Below are 23,694 nucleotides of genomic sequence, written 5' to 3'. Positions count from 1 at the left end.
TTCATAACAGTGCACGTTGAGCATGCGCACGCGCAACAGTTTGTCCAGTTCATAACAGTGCACGTTGAGCACGCACAACAGTTTGTCCAGTCTATAACAGTGCATGTTGAGCACGCGCACGCGCTACAGTTTGTCCAGTTCATAGCAGTGCACGTTGAGCACGCGCAACAGTTTGTCCAGTTCATAACAGTGCATGTTGAGCACGCGGACGCGCTACAGTTTGTCCAGTTCATAACAGTGCACGTTGAGCACGCACAACAGTTTGTCCAGTTCATAACAGTGCATGTTGAGCACGCGGACGCGCTACAGTTTGTCCAGTTCATAACAGTGCACGTTGAGCACGCGCAACACTTTGTCCAGTTCATGGCAGTGCACGTTGAGCACGCGCTACAGTTTGTCCAGTTCATAACAGTGCACGTTGAGCATGCGCACGCGCAACAGTTTGTCCAGTTCATGGCAGTGCACGTTGAGCACGCGCTACAGTTTGTCCAGTTCATAACAGTGCACGTTGAGCACGCGCAACAGTTTGTCCAGTTCATGGCAGTGCACGTTGAGCACGCGCTACAGTTTGTCCAGTTTATAACAGTGCACGTTGAGCATGCGCAGGCGCAACAGTTTGTCCAGTTCATAACAGTGCACGTTGAGCACGCACAACAGTTTGTCCAGTCTATAACAGTGCATGTTGAGCACGCGCACGCGCTACAGTTTGTCCAGTTCATAACAGTGCACGTTGAGCACGCACAACAGTTTGTCCAGTTTATAACAGTGCACGTTGAGCACGCGCACGCGCTACAGTTTGTCCAGTTCATAACAGTGCACGTTGAGCACGCACAACAGTTTGTCCAGTTCATAAAAGTGCACGTTGAGCACGCGCAACAGTTTGTCCAGTTCATGGCAGTGCATGTTGAGCACGCGGACGCGCTACAGTTTGTCCAGTTTATAACAGTGCACGTTGAGCACGCGCTACAGTTTGTCCAGTTCATAACAGTGCACGTTGAGCACGCGCTACAGTTTGTCCAGTTCATAACAGTGCACGTTGAGCATGCGCACGCGCAACAGTTTGTCCAGTTCATAACAGTGCACGTTGAGCACGCACAACAGTTTGTCCAGTCTATAACAGTGCATGTTGAGCACGCGCACGCGCTACAGTTTGTCCAGTTCATAACAGTGCACGTTGAGCACGCACAACAGTTTGTCCAGTTTATAACAGTGCACGTTGAGCACGCGCAACAGTTTGTCCAGTTCATGGCAGTGCATGTTGAGCACGCGGACGCGCTACAGTTTGTCCAGTTTATAACAGTGCACGTTGAGCACGCGCAACAGTTTGTCCAGTTCATAACAGTGCACGTTGAGCACGCGCAACAGTTTGTCCAGTTCATAACAGTGCACGTTGAGCACGCGCAACAGTTTGTCCAGTTCATAACAGTGCACGTTGAGCACGCGCAACAGTTTGTCCAGTTCATAACAGTGCACGTTGAGCACGCACAACAGTTTGTCCAGTTTATAACAGTGCACGTTGAGCACGCGCACGCGCTACAGTTTGTCCAGTTCATAACAGTGCACGTTGAGCACGCGCAACAGTTTGTCCAGTTCATAACAGTGCACGTTGAGCACGCGCAACAGTTTGTCCAGTTCATGGCAGTGCATGTTGAGCACGCGAACGCGCTACAGTTTGTCCAGTTCATAACAGTGCACGTTGAGCACGCACAACAGTTTGTCCAGTTCATAACAGTGCACGTTGAGCACGCGCAACAGTTTGTCCAGTTCATAACAGTGCACGTTGAGCACGCGCAACAGTTTGTCCAGTTCATGGCAGTGCACGTTGAGCACGCGGACGCGCTACAGTTTGTCCAGTTTATAACAGTGCACGTTGAGCACGTGCAACAGTTTGTCCAGTTCATAACAGTGCACGTTGAGCACGCACAACAGTTTGTCCAGTTCATAACAGTGCACGTTGAGCACGCGCAACAGTTTGTCCAGTTCATGGCAGTGCATGTTGAGCACGCGCAACAGTTTGTCCAGTTCATGGCAGTGCACGTTGAGCACGCGGACGCGCTACAGTTTGTCCAGTTTATAACAGTGCACGTTGAGCACGTGCAACAGTTTGTCCAGTTCATAACAGTGCACGTTGAGCACGCGCAACAGTTTGTCCAGTTCATGGCAGTGCATGTTGAGCACGCGGTCGCGCTACAGTTTGTCCAGTTCATAACAGTGCACGTTGAGCACGCGCAACAGTTTGTCCAGTTCATAACAGTGCACGTTGAGCACGCGCAACAGTTTGTCCAGTTCATAACAGTGCACGTTGAGCACGCGCAACAGTTTGTCCAGTTCATAACAGTGCACGTTGAGCACGCGGACGCGCTACAGTTTGTCCAGTTCATAACAGTGCACGTTGAGAACGCACAACAGTTTGTCCAGTTCATAACAGTGCACGTTGAGCACACGCAACAGTTTGTCCAGTTCCTAACAGTGCACGTTGAGCACGCGCTACAGTTTGTCCAGTTCATAACAGTGCACGTTGAGCACGCGCTACAGTTTGTCCAGTTCATAACAGTGCACGTTGAGCACGCGCTACAGTTTGTCCAGTTCATAACAGTGCACGTTTAGCACGCGCACGCTACAGTTTGTCCAGTTTATAACAGTGCACGTTGAGCACGCGCACGCGCTACAGTTTGTCCAGTTCATAACAGTGCACGTTGAGCACGCACAACAGTTTGTCCAGTTCATAACAGTGCACGTTGAGCACGCGCACGCTACAGTTTGTCCAGTTCATAACAGTGCACGTTGAGCATGCACAGCAGTTTGTCCAGTTCATAACAGTGCACGTTGAGCACGCGCTACAGTTTGTCCAGTTCATAAGAGTGCACGTTGAGCACGCGCACGCTACAGTTTGTCCAGTTCATAACAGTGCACGTTGAGCATGCACAGCAGTTTGTCCAGTTCATAACAGTGCACGTTGAGCACGCGCTACAGTTTGTCCAGCTCATAACAGTGCACGTTGAGCACGCGCAACAGTTTGTCCAGTTCATAACAGTGCACGTTGAGCACGCGCACGCTACAGTTTGTCCAGTTCATAACAGTGCACGTTGAGCACGCGCAACAGTTTGTCCAGTTCATAACAGTGCATGTTGAGCACGCGGACGCGCTACAGTTTGTCCAGTTCATAACAGTGCACGTTGAGCACGCACAACAGTTTGTCCAGTTCATAACAGTGCATGTTGAGCACGCGGACGCGCTACAGTTTGTCCAGTTCATAACAGTGCACGTTGAGCACGCGCAACACTTTGTCCAGTTCATGGCAGTGCACGTTGAGCACGCGCTACAGTTTGTCCAGTTCATAACAGTGCACGTTGAGCATGCGCACGCGCAACAGTTTGTCCAGTTCATGGCAGTGCACGTTGAGCACGCGCTACAGTTTGTCCAGTTCATAACAGTGCACGTTGAGCACGCGCAACAGTTTGTCCAGTTCATGGCAGTGCACGTTGAGCACGCGCTACAGTTTGTCCAGTTTATAACAGTGCACGTTGAGCATGCGCAGGCGCAACAGTTTGTCCAGTTCATAACAGTGCACGTTGAGCACGCACAACAGTTTGTCCAGTCTATAACAGTGCATGTTGAGCACGCGCACGCGCTACAGTTTGTCCAGTTCATAACAGTGCACGTTGAGCACGCACAACAGTTTGTCCAGTTTATAACAGTGCACGTTGAGCACGCGCACGCGCTACAGTTTGTCCAGTTCATAACAGTGCACGTTGAGCACGCACAACAGTTTGTCCAGTTCATAACAGTGCATGTTGAGCACGCGGACGCGCTACAGTTTGTCCAGTTCATAACAGTGCACGTTGAGCACGCGCAACACTTTGTCCAGTTCATGGCAGTGCACGTTGAGCACGCGCTACAGTTTGTCCAGTTCATAACAGTGCACGTTGAGCATGCGCACGCGCAACAGTTTGTCCAGTTCATGGCAGTGCACGTTGAGCACGCGCTACAGTTTGTCCAGTTCATAACAGTGCACGTTGAGCACGCGCAACAGTTTGTCCAGTTCATGGCAGTGCACGTTGAGCATGCGCAGGCGCAACAGTTTGTCCAGTTCATAACAGTGCACGTTGAGCACGCACAACAGTTTGTCCAGTCTATAACAGTGCATGTTGAGCACGCGCACGCGCTACAGTTTGTCCAGTTCATAACAGTGCACGTTGAGCACGCACAACAGTTTGTCCAGTTTATAACAGTGCACGTTGAGCACGCGCACGCGCTACAGTTTGTCCAGTTCATAACAGTGCACGTTGAGCACGCGCAACAGTTTGTCCAGTTCATAAAAGTGCACGTTGAGCACGCGCAACAGTTTGTCCAGTTCATGGCAGTGCATGTTGAGCACGCGGACGCGCTACAGTTTGTCCAGTTTATAACAGTGCACGTTGAGCACGCGCTACAGTTTGTCCAGTTCATAACAGTGCACGTTGAGCACGCGCTACAGTTTGTCCAGTTCATAACAGTGCACGTTGAGCACGCGCTACAGTTTGTCCAGTTCATAACAGTGCACGTTGAGCATGCGCACGCGCAACAGTTTGTCCAGTTCATAACAGTGCACGTTGAGCACGCACAACAGTTTGTCCAGTCTATAACAGTGCATGTTGAGCACGCGCACGCGCTACAGTTTGTCCAGTTCATAACAGTGCACGTTGAGCACGCACAACAGTTTGTCCAGTTTATAACAGTGCACGTTGAGCACGCGCAACAGTTTGTCCAGTTCATGGCAGTGCATGTTGAGCACGCGGACGCGCTACAGTTTGTCCAGTTTATAACAGTGCACGTTGAGCACGCGCAACAGTTTGTCCAGTTCATAACAGTGCACGTTGAGCACGCGCAACAGTTTGTCCAGTTTATAACAGTGCACGTTGAGCACGCGCAACAGTTTGTCCAGTTCATAACAGTGCACGTTGAGCACGCGCAACAGTTTGTCCAGTTCATAACAGTGCACGTTGAGCACGCACAACAGTTTGTCCAGTTTATAACAGTGCACGTTGAGCACGCGCACGCGCTACAGTTTGTCCAGTTCATAACAGTGCACGTTGAGCACGCACAACAGTTTGTCCAGTTCATAACAGTGCACGTTGAGCACGCGCAACAGTTTGTCCAGTTCATGGCAGTGCATGTTGAGCACGCGAACGCGCTACAGTTTGTCCAGTTCATAACAGTGCACGTTGAGCACGCACAACAGTTTGTCCAGTTCATAACAGTGCACGTTGAGCACGCGCAACAGTTTGTCCAGTTCATAACAGTGCACGTTGAGCACGCGCAACAGTTTGTCCAGTTCATGGCAGTGCACGTTGAGCACGCGGACGCGCTACAGTTTGTCCAGTTTATAACAGTGCACGTTGAGCACGTGCAACAGTTTGTCCAGTTCATAACAGTGCACGTTGAGCACGCACAACAGTTTGTCCAGTTCATAACAGTGCACGTTGAGCACGCGCAACAGTTTGTCCAGTTCATGGCAGTGCATGTTGAGCACGCGGACGCGCTACAGTTTGTCCAGTTCATAACAGTGCACGTTGAGCACGCACAACAGTTTGTCCAGTTCATAACAGTGCACGTTGAGCACGCGCACGCGCTACAGTTTGTCCAGTTCATAACAGTGCACGTTTAGCACGCGCACGCTACAGTTTGTCCAGTTCATAACAGTGCACGTTTAGCACGCGCATGCTACAGTTTGTCCAGTTCATAACAGTGCACGTTTAGCACGCGCACGCTACAGTTTGTCCAGTTCATAACAGTGCAGGTTGAGCATGCGCACGCGCAACAGTTTGTCCAGTTCATAACAGTGCACGTTGAGCACGCACAACAGTTTGTCCAGTCTATAACAGTGCACGTTGAGCACGCGCACGCGCTACAGTTTGTCCAGTTCATAACAGTGCACGTTGAGCACGCACAACAGTTTGTCCAGTTTATAACAGTGCACGTTGAGCACGCACAACAGTTTGTCCAGTTCATAACAGTGCACGTTGAGCACGCGCACGCGCTACAGTTTGTCCAGTTCATAACAGTGCACGTTTAGCACACGCACGCTACAGTTTGTCCAGTTCATAACAGTGCACGTTTAGCACGCGCATGCTACAGTTTGTCCAGTTCATAACAGTGCACGTTTAGCACGCGCACGCTACAGTTTGTCCAGTTCATAACAGTGCACGTTGAGCATGCGCACGCGCAACAGTTTGTCCAGTTCATAACAGTGCACGTTGAGCACGCACAACAGTTTGTCCAGTCTATAACAGTGCACGTTGAGCACGCGCACGCGCTACAGTTTGTCCAATTCATAACAGTGCACGTTGAGCACGCACAACAGTTTGTCCAGTTTATAACAGTGCACGTTGAGCACGCGTACGCGCTACAGTTTGTCCAGTTCATAACAGTGCACGTTTAGCACGCGCATGCTACAGTTTGTCCAGTTCATAACAGTGCACGTTTAGCACGCGCACGCTACAGTTTGTCCAGTTCATAACAGTGCACGTTGAGCATGCGCACGCGCAACAGTTTGTCCAGTTCATAACAGTGCACGTTGAGCACGCACAACAGTTTGTCCAGTCTATAACAGTGCACGTTGAGCACGCGCACGCGCTACAGTTTGTCCAGTTCATAACAGTGCACGTTGAGCACGCACAACAGTTTGTCCAGTTTATAACAGTGCACGTTGAGCACGCGCACGCGCTACAGTTTGTCCAGTTCATAACAGTGCACGTTGAGCACGCGCACGCTACAGTTTGTCCAGTTCATAACAGTGCACGTTTAGCATGCGCACGCGCAACAGTTTGTCCAGTTCATAACAGTGCACGTTTAGCACGCGCACGCTACAGTTTGTCCAGTTCATAACAGTGCACGTACAGGGCCAACTCTGCTGTTCCCCACCGAGCGAAAACTGGCGAGCAGCATAAGCACAGAGACAAATTCACACACTACTACACTATTACCTTAAGCTCAATCACATTATTGTGTCTGATTTATAAAATAAATTATAAAAATGTATATCTTATATCTGATTTATTATAAAAACATATATCTTCTTCTACAAAACAGCCCCACTGGTGGGGCCGTGCCCCACGGGCCCCTAATGCAAAAACGCCACTGATCTCTAGGTGCAGATGTGACTTCAGATGATTCCAGATGTATGTTTTATATTACCCACAGAGTATCTTCTGAAGGCATTCCTCCTAAACGTTTCTTCTGGTGGTTCATCAGATGAACATCCTAAACTCAATAACAAGAAAGCTCCACTGAGGTCTTCGGTACCAGCCTGAGTCCATAAACCAGGTCAGAACTTTCCGGGTTCATTCACTGTTCCAACGTGAAGACTAACAGGAGGAAACATTTCTGGATCTTATCAACTCTGGATTTGGACCTTCATGGTTCTGTGAGCCCAGTTTATTGACCTGAATCAATAACAGAACCTCTTCAGCCCATTTATTTGAATCTCAACCTGAACAGACCTCTTTGGTTCCGTCCAGTTCTGACCACATCTAAGAACATCTTCTACTGTAAACACAAGTGACCCAAACTGGTGAAGAACCTCCATGATCTGGTCCCAGTAAACCAGCCCAGCTAGCAGTTTGACCTTCTTTACTTCCTGTGGAGGAATCTCCACATATTCTGCATGTTGACCTTTTGACCTTTCAAAATACACTTCAGCCATTTTAAATGTAGTTTTTTTTCCCAGAATCTCAACTTTTCTTCCCACATTTCAGATGCACATAAGGTCTGAGGTGGGACGGTCCAGTGGAACCTCTCCAGCCAGATCAAAGTCCAAACCTTCACCTCAGGTCCTCCTTCATAAAGATCTCCTCCAGACACGTTACTGGACATTCAAAGTTTAAGTCGAAGCAAAAGAAGTTTAAGATCTGTTGGTTCCTGAATGCACCACAGTGTTGCTGTTACTGGTTAATAGGTTCCTGCTGCCCTCATCACAGCCGCTGTGGAGCAAACGTCAGCTAGCCACAGTTTACTGGCAGAGGGTCCCCGCTCAGGAAACATCAGCTACACCACAGTGGTTCCTTCTCTGATCAGCTGATCTGCAGAAACCTTCAGCTGCTGCTGTTTAGAAGAACGAAGGAAGTGGGGTTTCCTGCCATGATAGAGAAAGCTTTGACCTTTTATTCATCAGAGGAGACAATGGAGACAGCATCTCTGCTGAGGCTGCTCTGTAAGTACAACCTGGTTTATGTACATCTATTATGTCCATGTTTAAAATCTGATTCTGAGCACTCTTTCATTTTCTATTGACCTGATGAATATGGTTATTCAGAAAAGACGAAGGAGGGAAATTAGAAACTTAGTATAAATTAGTATAAATGGGCTCATAAAGGGGAAATTAAAAGCACTCAAGCTGCACAAGAAGGCTTCAAGCTGAAAGGTTGCATTTCATGCTTTAAACATTTTCATGTTTCACTGTCAGCCATTATTTTAGCTGACAGAGAATCGTGAAGTTTGTTTAAATGTTTGTCATTTTCCCTTCAGGGCTGACCTCGTCGCTGAGCGGCAGAGCTGAAGGTGGGTAAAGTTTTTTTATTCCACTCTGGAAGCTGCTTCTCAATAAGAAACTCCCACTTCCTGTTAAGGTTACTGTGGGACGCTGTCACTTTAAAGAAATCTGCGTTAAAAAAGAAAGAAATAATTAGAAAATGAAAACATAAATTACAAGGTTTTCTCATGTATAAAATAATAACTTTTTAAAAGAGTCTTTCAGAGGACACTGTACAAATCAAGCAGCATAACAACAGTTAAACCAGATAAAATGAGTAAAAGAACAGGTGAGTTTAGACGTGAACACAGGAAGTGTGTCAGAGTTTTAAATGTCTGGAGAGAGAGATCTCCAGAGTTTAGGAGCAGAGCAGCAGAAAGCTTTGCTCCCCAGGGTGCTGAGATGGGCAGGAGGGACAATAAAATGGATGGAGGAGGAAGATCTGAGGATGAGGGACAGAGTAGCACCATGAAGGAGATCTGAAGGTGGGGCCTTGAATGCAAACAGAAGGATTTTTATCTGAATTTAACAGGAAGCCAGTGGAGGTGCTGTAAGACTGGGGGGATGTGATGAAGAGACGGGGTTTTGGTCATGGATTTTTGAGGAAGACCAAAGAGAAGAGAGCTGCAGTAATCAATGCAGGAGGTCAGAAGACTCTGGATCAGAATAGATGAGGAGTGCAGGGAAAGAGAGGGATGAAGATGATTCATATTGTATAGATGAAAATAAGCAGAACGGGTTCATGTGAGAGATGAAGAATAGAGCTATGGAGGAGGACACCCTGAACCTTGACAGCTTTGGTTCCTACAAGCAGCATCTCAGTTCTTCTCACTGCTGAGTTTTAGGAAGTTAGAGGTGGACCAGGATTTAATTTCAGACTAGCAGGAGGGTAGTGGAAGAGGGTGGGAGTGAAATTTGGCTTACAAGAAAGATAGAGCTGGGTGCCATCTGCACAATGAGAATAGAAAGTAGAGCAGAGTCGGCTGCCATCAGAACATGGTTGGTGATTTTTATGAAGATGGTTTCAGTACTGTGGCGGGGACGGAAACCAGACTGGAATTGGTCATTAAGATTATTAAATAGGAGTGAAGTTGGGAGGCAACAGTTTTCTCGAGTACTTTGGAGAGAGAAGGTCAATTAGAAATGGGATTATTGTAGTTGGGATCTGAGCCAGAGTCCTTTAGTAGAGGATGAGAGCAGCTATTTGAAAAGGGTAGGAACCAGGTGAGTGAGTGGTGGCAGGTATGAAGGGGAGGAGAGCCTAAAGGCTGCTGGGATTGGATCAAGCATAGAAGTGGAAGATTTAGATTTACAGACGATGTTGGAGATATTAGAGATGCTTGGAAGTTGAAAACTGGAAAATGGCTGACAGAAAGGAAGTGTTTCAGAAAGGTGACGTATGAGGAGACAGACGTAGGTTTAAAAATGTCAGGAGTAAGGAGTCACCAATAATTTCAGGAGTCAGCTGAGAACAAGTGGGTGTAAAGCATCCAGAGGCTGGAAAATGTTATGAAACCATGAAAACAGGGTCCTGGAGTTACCTTCATTAGAACTGGATTAGAACTAGATTTAGTTATTTAGTTATAGTATAAGGGAGTTTTTCCTCTCCACTGTCGCTACATGCATGCTCAGTATGAGGGATTGCTGCAAAGTCAACACCAGTGACTGTCCACTGTCTCTACATGCTCATCCAGGAGGAGTGAATGCTGCAAGTCACTGACTGGATGCAATCTGCTGGGTTTCCTTAGATAGAAAAACTTTTGATCCAATTTGAATAAATAACTGAATCTGACTGAACTGTTCAATGGTTACGATTAATTGGAATGTATGAACCTGACTGTTGTGAAGAACCTTGAGACGACATGTGTTGTGAATTGGCGCTATATAAATAAACTGAATTGAAATGAATGGAGTTATTTGGATTCATTTATACTGGATTTAGTTTGAGTAATTCATTCCTTATACTGTAGTAGGTGAGTTTTGTACACTTCTATATGAATTGTTATTCCAGTTTTCATTTGGAGTCGTTCCAGTTGGTGACCTTTAACCTTCATGGACCAGAGTTCAGGGTTATATCCAGAGGCAGACTGGGAGAAGGCAACAGACCGAGTTTTCATGGGAGTAAGATAGTTCAGAATGGTATTTAGACAGTTATTATACTGAGACACAAGGTCATCTGGGGTCAAAGAAGGATCTGGAATCAGACATCTGAGGATATGAGAGGAGACGGCATCCATGTTAATGTCTTTAATATTCCAAAGTGAGATAAGTCTCGGAGTCTTAGTTATGGAGAGACAGAGCGAAACGTGGAATGGTTATTTTTGGTTATTTTTTTCTCCAAGTTTGAAATCCAGCTGAAGGAAACCACATAAATATGTTGTTCAGCCGCTGTGTTGAGCTGTCAATCATCATTTCTCTACCTCCTTAATCTGAGGACCCGCCCCCCACGCAAAAACAGGGCCAGAAGTTTGGTGCCGAAAAAATAAAATGTGCAGAAAAGAAAACTTGAATCTGAAAAGTAGTTTCACATCTTTTTAACTTTTTCCCCCAGTTTCACGTCTTTTTAACTTTTTCCCCAGTTTCACGTCTTTTTAACTTTTTCCCCCAGTTTCACGTCTTGTTAACTTTTTCCCCCAGTTTCACATCTTTTTAACTTTTTCCCCCAGTTTCACATCTTTTTAACTTTTTCCTCCAGTTTCACATCTTTTTAACTTTTTCCCCCAGTTTCACATCTTTTTAACTTTTTCCTCCAGTTTCACATCTTTTTAACTTTTTCCCCCAGTTTCACATCTTTTTAACTTTTTCCCCCAGTTTCACGTCTTTTTAACTTTTTCCCCCAGTTTCACGTCTTTTTAACTTTTTCCTCCAGTTTCACATCTTTTTAACTTTTTCCCCCAGTTTCACATCTTTTTAACTTTTTCCTCCAGTTTCACATCTTTTTAACTTTTTCCCCCAGTTTCACGTCTTTTTAACTTTTTCCCCCAGTTTCACATCTTTTTAACTTTTGTGATGGAAATTCTTGCAGTAAGCATTCCACAGTGTATGACCTTTGGTTTACCTCACTCCAGTGAACATCTGTGTTAGAGGAGGAAGCTGTAAAAGCCATTATCAGAAGTTTAATGGTTAAGGGCATTTGTTAGGGTGATGCCTCGGGGAGAGTAGATGGTTGTTCCTAGGTAACCTAGTCACCTCTGAACCCGGGAAGGGTCTGGGGTCGTAAAACACAGACTCTTTGAAGTTGAGATAACACTGTCATGTTCTGGTATAAATACTGTGTGTAAATGTTGATCGGGGCTCTGTTTCACTGACTAACCTCAGTGTCAGGGTCTTCAAACGCTGAATGCCTTTGAATAAAACTTATAAGACAAAGTCCGGATTTTCTCTTGTTATGAGTCAACTTCTACCCACTTTGATAAGAAAATTCCACAACAATTTTAGCGTCACGAACAGGATCTAACGTGCCAGAGGAGACCGCAGGATGGGACACGGACGCCTGGCCAGCCTGAGAGTTGTTCTCAGTCCACTTCCATTTTACGGAGGGGAGTTCTCATGTCCGCCTGCGGCGTCTGGCTGATTAGATCCGAACAATTTGTCTTCAAATATATCTGGGTGAGAAGTTGCTCTGTATGATATAATGTATATTATTATTTTTATTACACATTAACCATCATCTCCTAACTAATTAATTAGGTTCCAGAGTTGCGAGAGGGAGGACATCAGCTGAGGGCCCGGTTACCCTGCAAAAGGAATTGCAGGGAGGTTCTTATTGGTAACAATAAGATAAAGCAAAACACAGGGTTTTGCGGGTGGTTTTTGGCAATTTTCTACACCTCATAAAGGAGAAAAGCCAGTGGGCAGACGTGCCGCTGAACGGGTAAAAAAAAATGGTTCCGGAACCTTGAGGCATCAGGGGTGTCTCCTTCTTCATACTCTGATTTATAAAATAATGAAAGGAAAAAGTGGGGATGATTGTGTTAAATGTGCTTTAATTTGGAAGATAAGTTTGGTTTTTCACAGCGTGGACGTTTGAGTGTAAATAAGTTAAATAGTTTAAAAAGTTTCAAGTAAAACAGTTGATGGAAAAATAAATAAAAAACAAGAAAAGATTAAAAAGCACAGAGTGCATCAATTAAGGGGTTAAAGAGTTAAAACTTTCCTGAAGGAAGTTTCGTTTGTCTTAAATATTGCGATCAGTCGGTAAAGAAGGTAAAAGTGAAAAGGGACATTAGAGATGCGAAAAGAAAGTTGTTTTAGAAAGGAGTATAGTGCATGTTGTGGAAGGAAGTGACAGGCAGGGGGACAATTGACTGACTGACTGATAATATTTCTTTGTACAAAATTTGAACCTATACTAAACTTTTCTTCTGCCTCTCTCACACACAAATACACACATATATGGGATTTAAGTTCAACATCTGCGTTTTTGAGTCTGGATTTTAGAAACCTGCCCTTCTCCATGGCTACTCCACCAGAGACGCTTCTCCAGCACGGCCTGAAAGAGAGAGATCTGCCTTCCTGCATGTTGAAAATCGCAGTGTGACTTTCTACAAGAAAAAAAAACGAAACTCAGAAGAAAATCCGGATTCTCTGAGATGGACAAAGATCCATGCTGTTTGCAAGAGCCAGAAGAGCGATACACTGGATTTATATTGAAAGCATCTTATGCGGGCAGAAGAGAAACCGGAGCAAAGTTTCTTCTTTCTCCCTCCTGGAGAAGTTAAAGTGGACAAAGAATGATTGAATGTCTCACCAACAGACCAGGGAAGGGCCTGGTTGTTTTTGGACTGATAGAGAACTGTGTGCCTGACAGTCTGACTCTGGAGCGATTAAGAAACTGATGGGGGTAACGTACAAACACACACACATTTGCATAAATCTTTTCCTATTTTCTGCAATGAAGAACGCTTATTAACCGCTGCTCATGTGACGCTTGCTTGACGTTAACAGATATAGCGGGTTAAAATATTATTTTAGGGTTAGAAAAGAATCTTTAAAAGGGTGATAACTTAACACATTTGATACTTTCTGGTTAATTCTTTTAGAGAAACAAGTTATCTTTCGTAGTGGAATATTCAGGGTCAATTATTCTAGTTATTAAAAGTTATTAAAAAGCAGAGGAAGTTACAACATCTCCAAAACTCAGCAGTAACCAAGTGTTTCTATGTTATTCTCAGGACAGATCTCATGAAGGAGTATTTTTAAAACCCAGCGCATGCGTAAAACCTGATGGGTTTCTCCTTCAGATATTATTTTCTGTTGTCAGAGTTTGTATCCCATAAATCTAATGGGTAGAGACCTCATTAAAACAGTCTTAGTTCTACTGCAGATGGTCTTCATACAGTTTCTGACACAGTATTTACAGTTTGGTGCAGTTTTTGTCCACAAGTGTTAACTGACGCTTATGGAAAGTACAAATTCATTGTTTTTCACAGCAGCTGCTGGGAAGAGGTTATATTAGGTTTTTCTTCCCTCTTCTGATTCATGCAGCGTGTTGATTTACACTGTACCTTATATCAGGTCCTGACAAAAAACTATGAAAGATTTGGTTCTGCAGGTTCTTTTTTCTCCCTTTGGAGAAGGAAAGGACACCTGATCAGTTCTGTGTTGCATAGAAATATTAAAACACTTGTTGTTTTCTAAGATATCACCAGCTAAAAACTTTTAAAACTTTTGAGAGTAATTGGTTTTGTTAAACATATTTCCCTTGGTAAAACAAACCTTTAAAATGAGTATGAAAAAATTGGGTTATTTAGAAAGAATCTGATTGGACAGTGGTACCACACAAAAATTAAACTGCTTCCTAAAAGACTCTGCATGAAAAGGCCTTCAGAACCGTGGAGTTATTTTCCACCACAGTACCAAGTTTTTAAGCATGCTTTTTCTTTATTTTAAAACAGATCTGGTTTTTGTTTTGTTTTTGGCTTTTTAGCATAATGTTTGTCTGAAGCTTCTTATGAACTGGGATAGGAGCAAATATGATCTGAGGTAAATTAGGAGCTGTGAACTAATAATTTTAAATCTGATTATTGTCCAAGCAGAAATAATATATTTAGCCAATCCTTCAATCTCTGCAGAAAGTTAACACCATTGTTCAATGCAGTAGTATTCAACTTGTGGTTCCTGGACTCCTGAAGCCTGTAAGCCATAGATTTTGGGTCCATGAAATTATAATACTTAATTAAAGGTAGGCTGATTACTTATTAAAATAGATCTAAGCCAATGATGAGTTCCAGTCATTTTGGTGACTTTGAAATGCAATAATACTCAAAATTTCTACTCTGGGGAACACTGCAGTTTTGTTTAGTTTGGGTATAACATAAAAATGTCAATGCTGACTTTTCTAATTTCCCCTCGGGGATCAATAAAGTATCTTTGAATTTGAATTGAATTAAATTAAAAATACTTCTTTGCATTTAACTTGAAATTCTGCAATACAGCTGCGATCAAATTAAGCCAAACAAAAAGAGAATTATAACAATAACTCTCAGGATTGTAGTTATTATTACAGAGTTACAGTACAAAGAATTAGCAAAAGGTTTCAGCATCAGTAAATTTGGATTAATTTAAGAGAAAACTGTTGCTGTGCTTCTAAATACTTTGAGATTTTCTGGACTATGTGCACTGATTTAAAAAAAAAAAACAATCCTGAAGATTGTCATAACAACATTGATCAATTATAGCATTAAAAGATATGGTTGAGAAAACATATTCTGAAAAGAGATTGTTAAAAATTTCTTTGAATTCTTGAAGCTTCAAATTTGGCCATTTGTCTGTCTCTGATGTTTTGTCTTTGTTTTGTTGGTATGAATGTTTGATTATATGTTGCATGAAACAATAATCCATGTTTGGAATAATGTTTCTAAATCTCAGATTGATTAAACTTTGAGTTTTCAGGAGAGTTAAGAAGCAGCTTGTTTCTCAGGTAGGTGCATGTTAATAGCTTTGCAGTTTAAGTTACACTAATGTGGGATGGGATGAAGAAACTGTGGGTCCGCCCATAGGCTGTCAATCAGAGGTTAGTTCTGCCTGACTCCGCCCACCTACTAGATTGGTTCATGCCTTTGCTGTCATGGTAACGCTCAGCACCTCCCTTCCTGAGTTTTAACACTGTTTAAGAGACAATAGAGTCAAAATGCTTGTAGTGATTGTTGCCTTAAAAACATGTTTTTTTTTGTATAATGATTAAGGATGTAGCATGACTTTTAGATTTATGTGTTTTATTATTAAAAGGTTAATGAAATAGTTTAAACTAGTTTGAAGAATTAGTTTTGCATGCAGAATCATTGGTGATTTATTAGATTGAAAGTTTCCCTGGTACCATTAAACTAGCTGACAGTTCAAGATATGCAAAAGTAAGGAATATATTTTTGATAAAGAATCAGAGTCATGCCTTTATACTTGGTGGGAATTATTTATTAGATTCAATTTGTAGGGTTTATTCATCCAAATTACATTGGATGTCCATTAATCTAATACTCATCTTTGTACAAGACAAATTAGGATGATATGTGACTAATTTCTAAGTGAAACATTGATGAACTGAATAACTAAAGTTTGTGTTTAGTTGTTAATGGAACTGAATTGCAGTTAAAAACATCTGGATTTTCTTTATGTTGCTTTCGTTAAATTCATAGTGACACATAGTTATGTCAGAATTCATTTCTTTGGTTCTAGGTTATGTGATCTTGGTTACTAAACATTTTTGTACAAACTTTTTGCTGGATTGTCGCATGGGTTGGACCCTGCGCCAGAAGAGGGGAATGTCAGAATGAAGTAACATGGGGTTCCAAAAGTTTTAGCACTCATGGGAAAAAGGGTAGCTCATACCTCCAGTGAGGACTTAGTGACAATGTGAGAGAGACGTTGTACTTTGTTTATAAATGGTGCATAGCTTCCTAAGACCACATTATGAAAACCTCTCTGAAATTATGGTGTTGATTCTTTTGTGAAATTTTATATCTCCACAGATTAGACCATTTTTGAAATTCTTTTTGGGTTTTCTGAAACTATGAAATATTGACCTGTAATCAGACCTTCCTCAAACATCATGTCACATTTTTGATATTCAGAATATTTAGCTGATGGTCACTGCTAGTATATCAGGTGAAGTCAGAAGATCAATTATTTGGATTTTGTTGGATGTTTTGATGAAGTTCATGTAGTTAAGCACTTATGTTTGAGAAGGGGACTTTGAATTGAAAATTAGCCAAGTGTTGTGAAGGCCCTGTTCTCACTTATATGAGATTGAGACAAAGGACACAGGCAAATCTCAGTCCTTTTGAAGTGCTGTGTGGCAGGTCTCCTAATTTGGACATGGGGATATTGCCAAGATCATTTTCTTCCACATCTTTGTGTGGAGATAGGATGTTGTTTTACTGTCAAAACCTGTCCACTGTGTTTTCTCAAGTTTCACAGACAGTGAAGGCTGCATTACCAGAAACAGCCACTTCCACCCTCCAGTCCTTTATTCCTGGCGACTGGATTCTGGTCAGAGAATTTAGGAGAAAACACTGGAAGTCCAGGTGCTGGAATGGCCCATATCAGATCCTACTAGACTGCAGGAAAGCTGCAGGAAAGCTCCAGCTCCTCCAGTTTCATCTGGCTTCCAGGACGCAAGTCATCTTCCAACTGGATCATCCACGGCCTGAAAGGTGTGAGGACAGCGGACCACCACAAGATAAAGAACTGTAAGCTGATCACTGGCGAGTGATTGAAGAGGTGGTTGAAGAACACTGTTCTTACAAGGGCACAATAATCCCTTGGGCAGTGCAACGTTATTTCAGAATCTACTTAAGGCCATCGCATTGCCTGAAAGTTAGAAGTCATAAGGTCATTTGCCTCACTGCACACACACCACAGTGAGAGACACATAGGAAACATACAGGGAAGACCTCTACACATTTGCACATAACCTTTCTCTGGATGAACTGGTGACGCCTGCAACAGAGAGACAGTCAAATATGCGCCACAATGCTTATTCTCCTTAATTTCTTAAGCAGGTTAGAGTTCCTGTTTCTAAATATATTTCTAGAGGAGCTTCCTACGACCGCCCACCTGTACCAGACTGGTAACAGGGCAGCTTGAAGCCACTCAGGAGAGTCGGCAGGAGTTTTTGTTTTTTAAGTTGTGTTTATAATTTGTTTTCTTTAAAAAAAGAAACTGTTTGCTTTCAGTACCAGAAGAAAGGACATTCCACTTCAAGGTCACGATGCAGTTAAATGGAAGATGGTCTGTTCTGATGCTAATGATTGGTATTTCAAGTATTTTTATAACTCTTGTGTTCATTTGGGAAAAGGTGCAGCAAAGACAATGTAAGGCTAATTTGAGGAATTGTGTTAATAATGCTCATCAGCTGATTTGAAGAGAGATCCATCACTTTTCTGACTACTATGATCATACTGATAATGTCTGGTGGCAACTGATGCATCAAACCGTGAGGAAGATAAGAAAGGACAGTTGCTATGTTTGTTGTTTGATTCCACATGCTATTAATGATCGACCATTTTTGGTACCAGTTCCTATTGATACTGCTTATACTCTAGCTACTTTCTTTCCAGATAACCGGTTGGTGGAGGTCATTTTTCCTTGGGTGAGGAATTATGCTGTACAGACAAGCAGAAATGTTAGTAAATTTTCTAGTGAGACTAATTTAACGTGTGCGTCTACAGGAACTCTTTATAGATTTCGGGGTAATAGAAATCCAATTAAAGATCCAGATATTTGTATTGCTCAGGAGGAAAGCACACCTTATTTCCTTGGAAAGACGGTGGGTTGTAAAACTATTATACCAGTTTCATGTGCCTTGATCCACAGTAATACATCTGGACCTTGTCCTGTCAGGACTGATCCGTATACTATTTCAGAATCTTTGGCTCCAGATCCTTTTGTGTTAACTCTTAATCTTACAGCCTTACCGAATGGAAGTCAATTGTATGGCATGGCAGGTAAATTAACCAGGGTTCTTGTTACTTTTCCTAGTAGAGATGGGTTCTCGTGTCCTAAGAACATGGTTTGGATGTGTGGAAATAGATCATATCTGTATCTGCCTGCTACTTGGTCTGGAGTATGTTATCTAGCTCACTTACTACATACGGTCACAACTTATACTTCAATCAGCCTAAGCTATTAGAACGATGAGTTTGCAAACTAGAATGGCTTTGGATTATCTGTTAGCTGAGAGGGGTGTTGGTTTTGAAGAATTTTCCTTTAGTTGTGATTATCTTGTAATCAGAAGAAAGGAATGTGATGGAAATTCTTGCAGTAAGCATTCCACAGTGTATGACCTTTGGTTTACCTCACTCCAGTGAACATCTGTGTTAGAGGAGGAAGCTGTAAAAGCCATTATCAGAAGTTTAATGGTTAAGGGCATTTGTTAGGGTGATGCCTCGGGGAGAGTAGATGGTTGTTCCTAGGTAACCTAGTCACCTCTGAACCCGGGAAGGGTCTGGGGTCGTAAAACACAGACTCTTTGAAGTTGAGATAACACTGTCATGTTCTGGTATAAATACTGTGTGTAAATGTTGATCGGGGCTCTGTTTCACTGACTAACCTCAGTGTCAGGGTCTTCAAACGCTGAATGCCTTTGAATAAAACTTATAAGACAAAGTCCGGATTTTCTCTTGTTATGAGTCAACTTCTACCCACTTTGATAAGAAAATTCCACAACACTTTTTTCCCCCAGTTTCACATCTTTTTAACTTTTTCCCCCAGTTTCACATCTTTTTAACTTTTTCCCCCAGTTTCACGTCTTTTTAACTTTTTCCCCCAGTTTCACGTCTTTTCAACTTTTTCCCCCAGTTTCACATCTTTTTAACTTTTTCCCCAGTTTCACGTCTTTTTAACTTTTTCCCCAGTTTCACGTCTTTTTAACTTTTTCCCCAGTTTCACATCTTTTTAACTTTTTCCCCCAGTTTCACGTCTTTTTAACTTTTTCCCCAGTTTCACGTCTTTTTAACTTTTTCCCCAGTTTCACGTCTTTTTAACTTTTTCCCCCAGTTTCACGTCTTTTTAACTTTTTCCCCAGTTTCACGTCTTGTTAACTTTTTCCCCCAGTTTCACGTCTTTTTAACTTTTTCCCCCAGTTTCACATCTTTTTAACTTTTTCCCCCAGTTTCACGTCTTTTTAACTTTTTCCCCCAGTTTCACGTCTTTTCAACTTTTTCCCCCAGTTTCACATCTTTTTAACTTTTTCCCCCAGTTTCACATCTTTTTAACTTTTTCCTCCAGTTTCACATCTTTTTAACTTTTTCCCCCAGTTTCACATCTTTTTAACTTTTTCCTCCAGTTTCACGTCTTTTTAACTTTTTCCCCAGTTTCACCTCTTTTTAACTTTTTCCCCCAGTTTCACGTCTTTTTAACTTTTTCCCCCAGTTTCACGTCTTTTAAACTTTTTCCCCCAGTTTCACATCTTTTTAACTTTTTCCTCCAGTTTCACATCTTTTTAACTTTTTCCCCCAGTTTCACGTCTTTTTAACTTTTTCCTCCAGTTTCACGTCTTTTTAACTTTTTCCCCAGTTTCACCTCTTTTTAACTTTTTCCCCCAGTTTCACGACTTTTTAACTTTTTCCCCAGTTTCACGTCTTTTTAACTTTTTCCCCCAGTTTCACGTCTTTTTAACTTTTTCCCCCAGTTTCACGTCTTGTTAACTTTTTCCCCCAGTTTCACATCTTTTTAACTTTTTCCCCAGTTTCACGTCTTTTTAACTTTTTCCCCAGTTTCACATCTTTTTAACTTTTTCCCCCAGTTTCACGTCTTTTTAACTTTTTCCCCAGTTTCACGTCTTTTAACTTTTTCCCCAGTTTCACGTCTTTTTAACTTTTTCCCCCAGTTTCACGTCTTTTTAACTTTTTCCCCAGTTTCACGTCTTGTTAACTTTTTCCCCCAGTTTCACGTCTTTTTAACTTTTTCCCCCAGTTTCACATCTTTTTAACTTTTTCCCCCAGTTTCACGTCTTTTTAACTTTTTCCCCCAGTTTCACGTCTTTTCAACTTTTTCCCCCAGTTTCACATCTTTTTAACTTTTTCCCCCAGTTTCACATCTTTTTAACTTTTTCCTCCAGTTTCACATCTTTTTAACTTTTTCCCCCAGTTTCACATCTTTTTAACTTTTTCCTCCAGTTTCACGTCTTTTTAACTTTTTCCCCAGTTTCACCTCTTTTTAACTTTTTCCCCAGTTTCACGTCTTTTTAACTTTTTCCCCCAGTTTCACGTCTTTTTAACTTTTTCCCCCAGTTTCACATCTTTTTAACTTTTTCCTCCAGTTTCACATCTTTTTAACTTTTTCCCCCAGTTTCACGTCTTTTTAACTTTTTCCTCCAGTTTCACGTCTTTTTAACTTTTTCCCCAGTTTCACCTCTTTTTAACTTTTTCCCCAGTTTCACCTCTTTTTAACTTTTTCCCCCAGTTTCACGACTTTTTAACTTTTTCCCCAGTTTCACGTCTTTTTAACTTTTTCCCCCAGTTTCACGTCTTTTTAACTTTTTCCCCCAGTTTCACGTCTTGTTAACTTTTTCCCCCAGTTTCACATCTTTTTAACTTTTTCCCCCAGTTTCACATCTTTTTAACTTTTTCCTCCAGTTTCACATCTTTTTAACTTTTTCCCCAGTTTCACATCTTTTTAACTTTTTCCCCCAGTTTCACGTCTTTTTAACTTTTTCCTTTCACGTCTTTTTAACTTTTTCCCCAGTTTCACCTCTTTTTAACTTTTTCCCCCAGTTTCACGACTTTTTAACTTTTTCCCCAGTTTCACGTCTTTTTAACTTTTTCCCCCAGTTTCACGTCTTTTTAACTTTTTCCCCCAGTTTCACGTCTTTTTAACTTTTTCCCCCAGTATCACGTCTTTTTAACTTTTTCCCCCAGTTTCACGTCTTTTTAACTTTTTCCCCCAGTTTCACGTCTTTTCAACTTTTTCCCCCAGTTTCACATCTTTTTAACTTTTTCCTCCAGTTTCACATCTTTTTAACTTTTTCCCCCAGTTTCACGTCTTTTTAACTTTTTCCTCCAGTTTCACGTCTTTTTAACTTTTTCCCCAGTTTCACCTCTTTTTAACTTTTTCCCCCAGTTTCACGTCTTTTTAACTTTTTCCCCAGTTTCACGTCTTTTTAACTTTTTCCCCAGTTTCACGTCTTTTTAACTTTTTCCCCCAGTTTCACGTCTTTTTAACTTTTTCCTCCAGTTTCACATCTTTTTAACTTTTTCCTCCAGTTTCACATCTTTTTAACTTTTTCCCCCAGTTTCACATCTTTTTAACTTTTTTCCCCCAGTTTCACATCTTTTTAACTTTTTCCCCCAGTTTCACATCTTTTTAACTTTTTCCCCCAGTTTCACATCTTTTTAACTTTTTCCCCCAGTTTCACATCTTTTTAACTTTTTCCCCCAGTTTCACATCTTTTTAACTTTTTCCCCGTTTCACGTCTTTTTAACTTTTTCCCCCAGTTTCACATCTTTTTAACTTTTTCCCCCAGTTTCACATCTTTTTAACTTTTTCCTCCAGTTTCACATCTTTTTAACTTTTTCCCCCAGTTTCACATCTTTTTAACTTTTTCCCCAGTTTCACGTCTTTTTAACTTTTTCCCCCAGTTTCACATCTTTTTAACTTTTTCCCCCAGTTTCAAGTCTTTTTAACTTTTTCCCCCAGTTTCACGTCTTTTCAACTTTTTCCCCCAGTTTCACATCTTTTTAACTTTTTCCCCCAGTTTCACATCTTTTTAACTTTTTCCTCCAGTTTCACGTCTTTTTAACTTTTTCCCCCAGTTTCACATCTTTTTAACTTTTTCCCCCAGTTTCACCTCTTTTTAACTTTTTCCTCCAGTTTCACGTCTTTTTAACTTTTTCCCCAGTTTCACCTCTTTTTAACTTTTTCCCCCAGTTTCACGTCTTTTTAACTTTTTCCCCCAGTTTCACGTCTTTTTAACTTTTTCCCCCAGTTCACGTCTTTTTAACTTTTTCCTCCAGTTTCACGTCTTTTTAACTTTATCCCCAGTTTCACCTCTTTTTAACTTTTTCCCCCAGTTTCACGTCTTTTTAACTTTTTCCCCAGTTTCACGTCTTTTTAACTTTTTCCCCCAGTTTCACGTCTTTTTAACTTTTTCCCCCAGTTTCACATCTTTTTAACTTTTTCCCCCAGTTTCACATCTTTTTAACTTTTTCCCCCAGTTTCACATCTTTTTAACTTTTTCCCCAGTTTCACGTCTTTTTAACTTTTTCCTCCAGTTTCACGTCTTTTTAACTTTTTCCCCAGTTTCACCTCTTTTTAACTTTTTCCTCCAGTTTCACATCTTTTAACTTTTTCCCCCAGTTTCACATCTTTTTAACTTTTTCCCCAGTTTCACGTTCTTTTTAACTTTTTCCCCCAGTTTCACATCTTTTTAACTTTTTCCCCCAGTTCACGTCTTTTAACTTTTTCCCCCAGTTTCACATCTTTTTAACTTTTTCCCCAGTTTCACATCTTTTTAACTTTTTCCTCCAGTTTCACATCTTTTAACTTTTTCCCCCAGTTTCACATCTTTTTAACTTTTTCCCCCAGTTTCACATCTTTTTAACTTTTTTCCCCCAGTTTCACATCTTTTTAACTTTTTTCCCCAGTTTCACATCTTTTTAACTTTTTCCCCCAGTTTCACATCTTTTTAACTTTTTCCCCCAGTTTCACATCTTTTTAACTTTTCCCCCAGTTTCACGTCTTTTTAACTTTCACATCTTTTTAACTTTTTCCCCCAGTTTCACATCTTTTTAACTTTTTCCCCGTTTCACGTCTTTTTAACTTTTTCCCACAGTTTCACATCTTTTTAACTTTTTCCCCCAGTTTCACATCTTTTAACTTTTTCCTCCAGTTTAACATCTTTTTAACTTTTTCCCCAGTTTCACATCTTTTTTAACTTTTTCCCCCAGTTTCACATCTTTTTAACTTTTTCCCCCAGTTTCACATCTTTTTAACTTTTTCCCCCAGTTTCACGTCTTTTTAACTTTTTCCCCCCAGTTTCACGTCTTTTCAACTTTTTCCCCCAGTTACATTCTTTTAACTTTTTCCCCCAGTTTCACATCTTTTTAACTTTTTCCTCCAGTTTAAGTCTTTTTAACTTTTTCCCCCCAGTTTCACATCTTTTTAACTTTTTCCCCCAGTTTCACCTCTTTTTAACTTTTCCTCCAGTTTCCGTCTTTTTAACTTTTTCCCCAGTTTACCTCTTTTTA

The 23,694-nt window shown here is 41.8% G+C and overlaps 1 protein-coding gene across 2 annotated transcripts in view; it reads left to right on the top strand.

The window, feature by feature from the left end:
• The first annotated feature begins 7,998 nt into the window (after positions 1-7,998).
• LOC124880591 (low affinity immunoglobulin gamma Fc region receptor III-A-like) overlaps positions 7,999-23,694 on the top strand; it is a 34,784-nt gene continuing 19,088 nt past the window's right edge. Inside the window, exons 1-2 of one of the 2 annotated variants that reach the window (XM_047385859.1) lie at positions 7,999-8,191; positions 8,506-8,538. In XM_047385859.1, coding sequence (XP_047241815.1) covers positions 8,119-8,191; positions 8,506-8,538 — 106 coding nt within the window. In that variant the 5' untranslated portion in view covers positions 7,999-8,118. The remainder of the gene's footprint in view (positions 8,192-8,505; positions 8,539-23,694) is intronic. The other variant, XM_047385860.1, reaches the window with a different exon arrangement.

This window comes from Girardinichthys multiradiatus, chromosome 14, assembly GCF_021462225.1.
Source record: "Girardinichthys multiradiatus isolate DD_20200921_A chromosome 14, DD_fGirMul_XY1, whole genome shotgun sequence".
In the NCBI taxonomy this organism is placed as follows: Eukaryota; Metazoa; Chordata; class Actinopteri; order Cyprinodontiformes; family Goodeidae; genus Girardinichthys; species Girardinichthys multiradiatus.
This window is presented reverse-complemented; position numbering and strand designations above follow the sequence as displayed.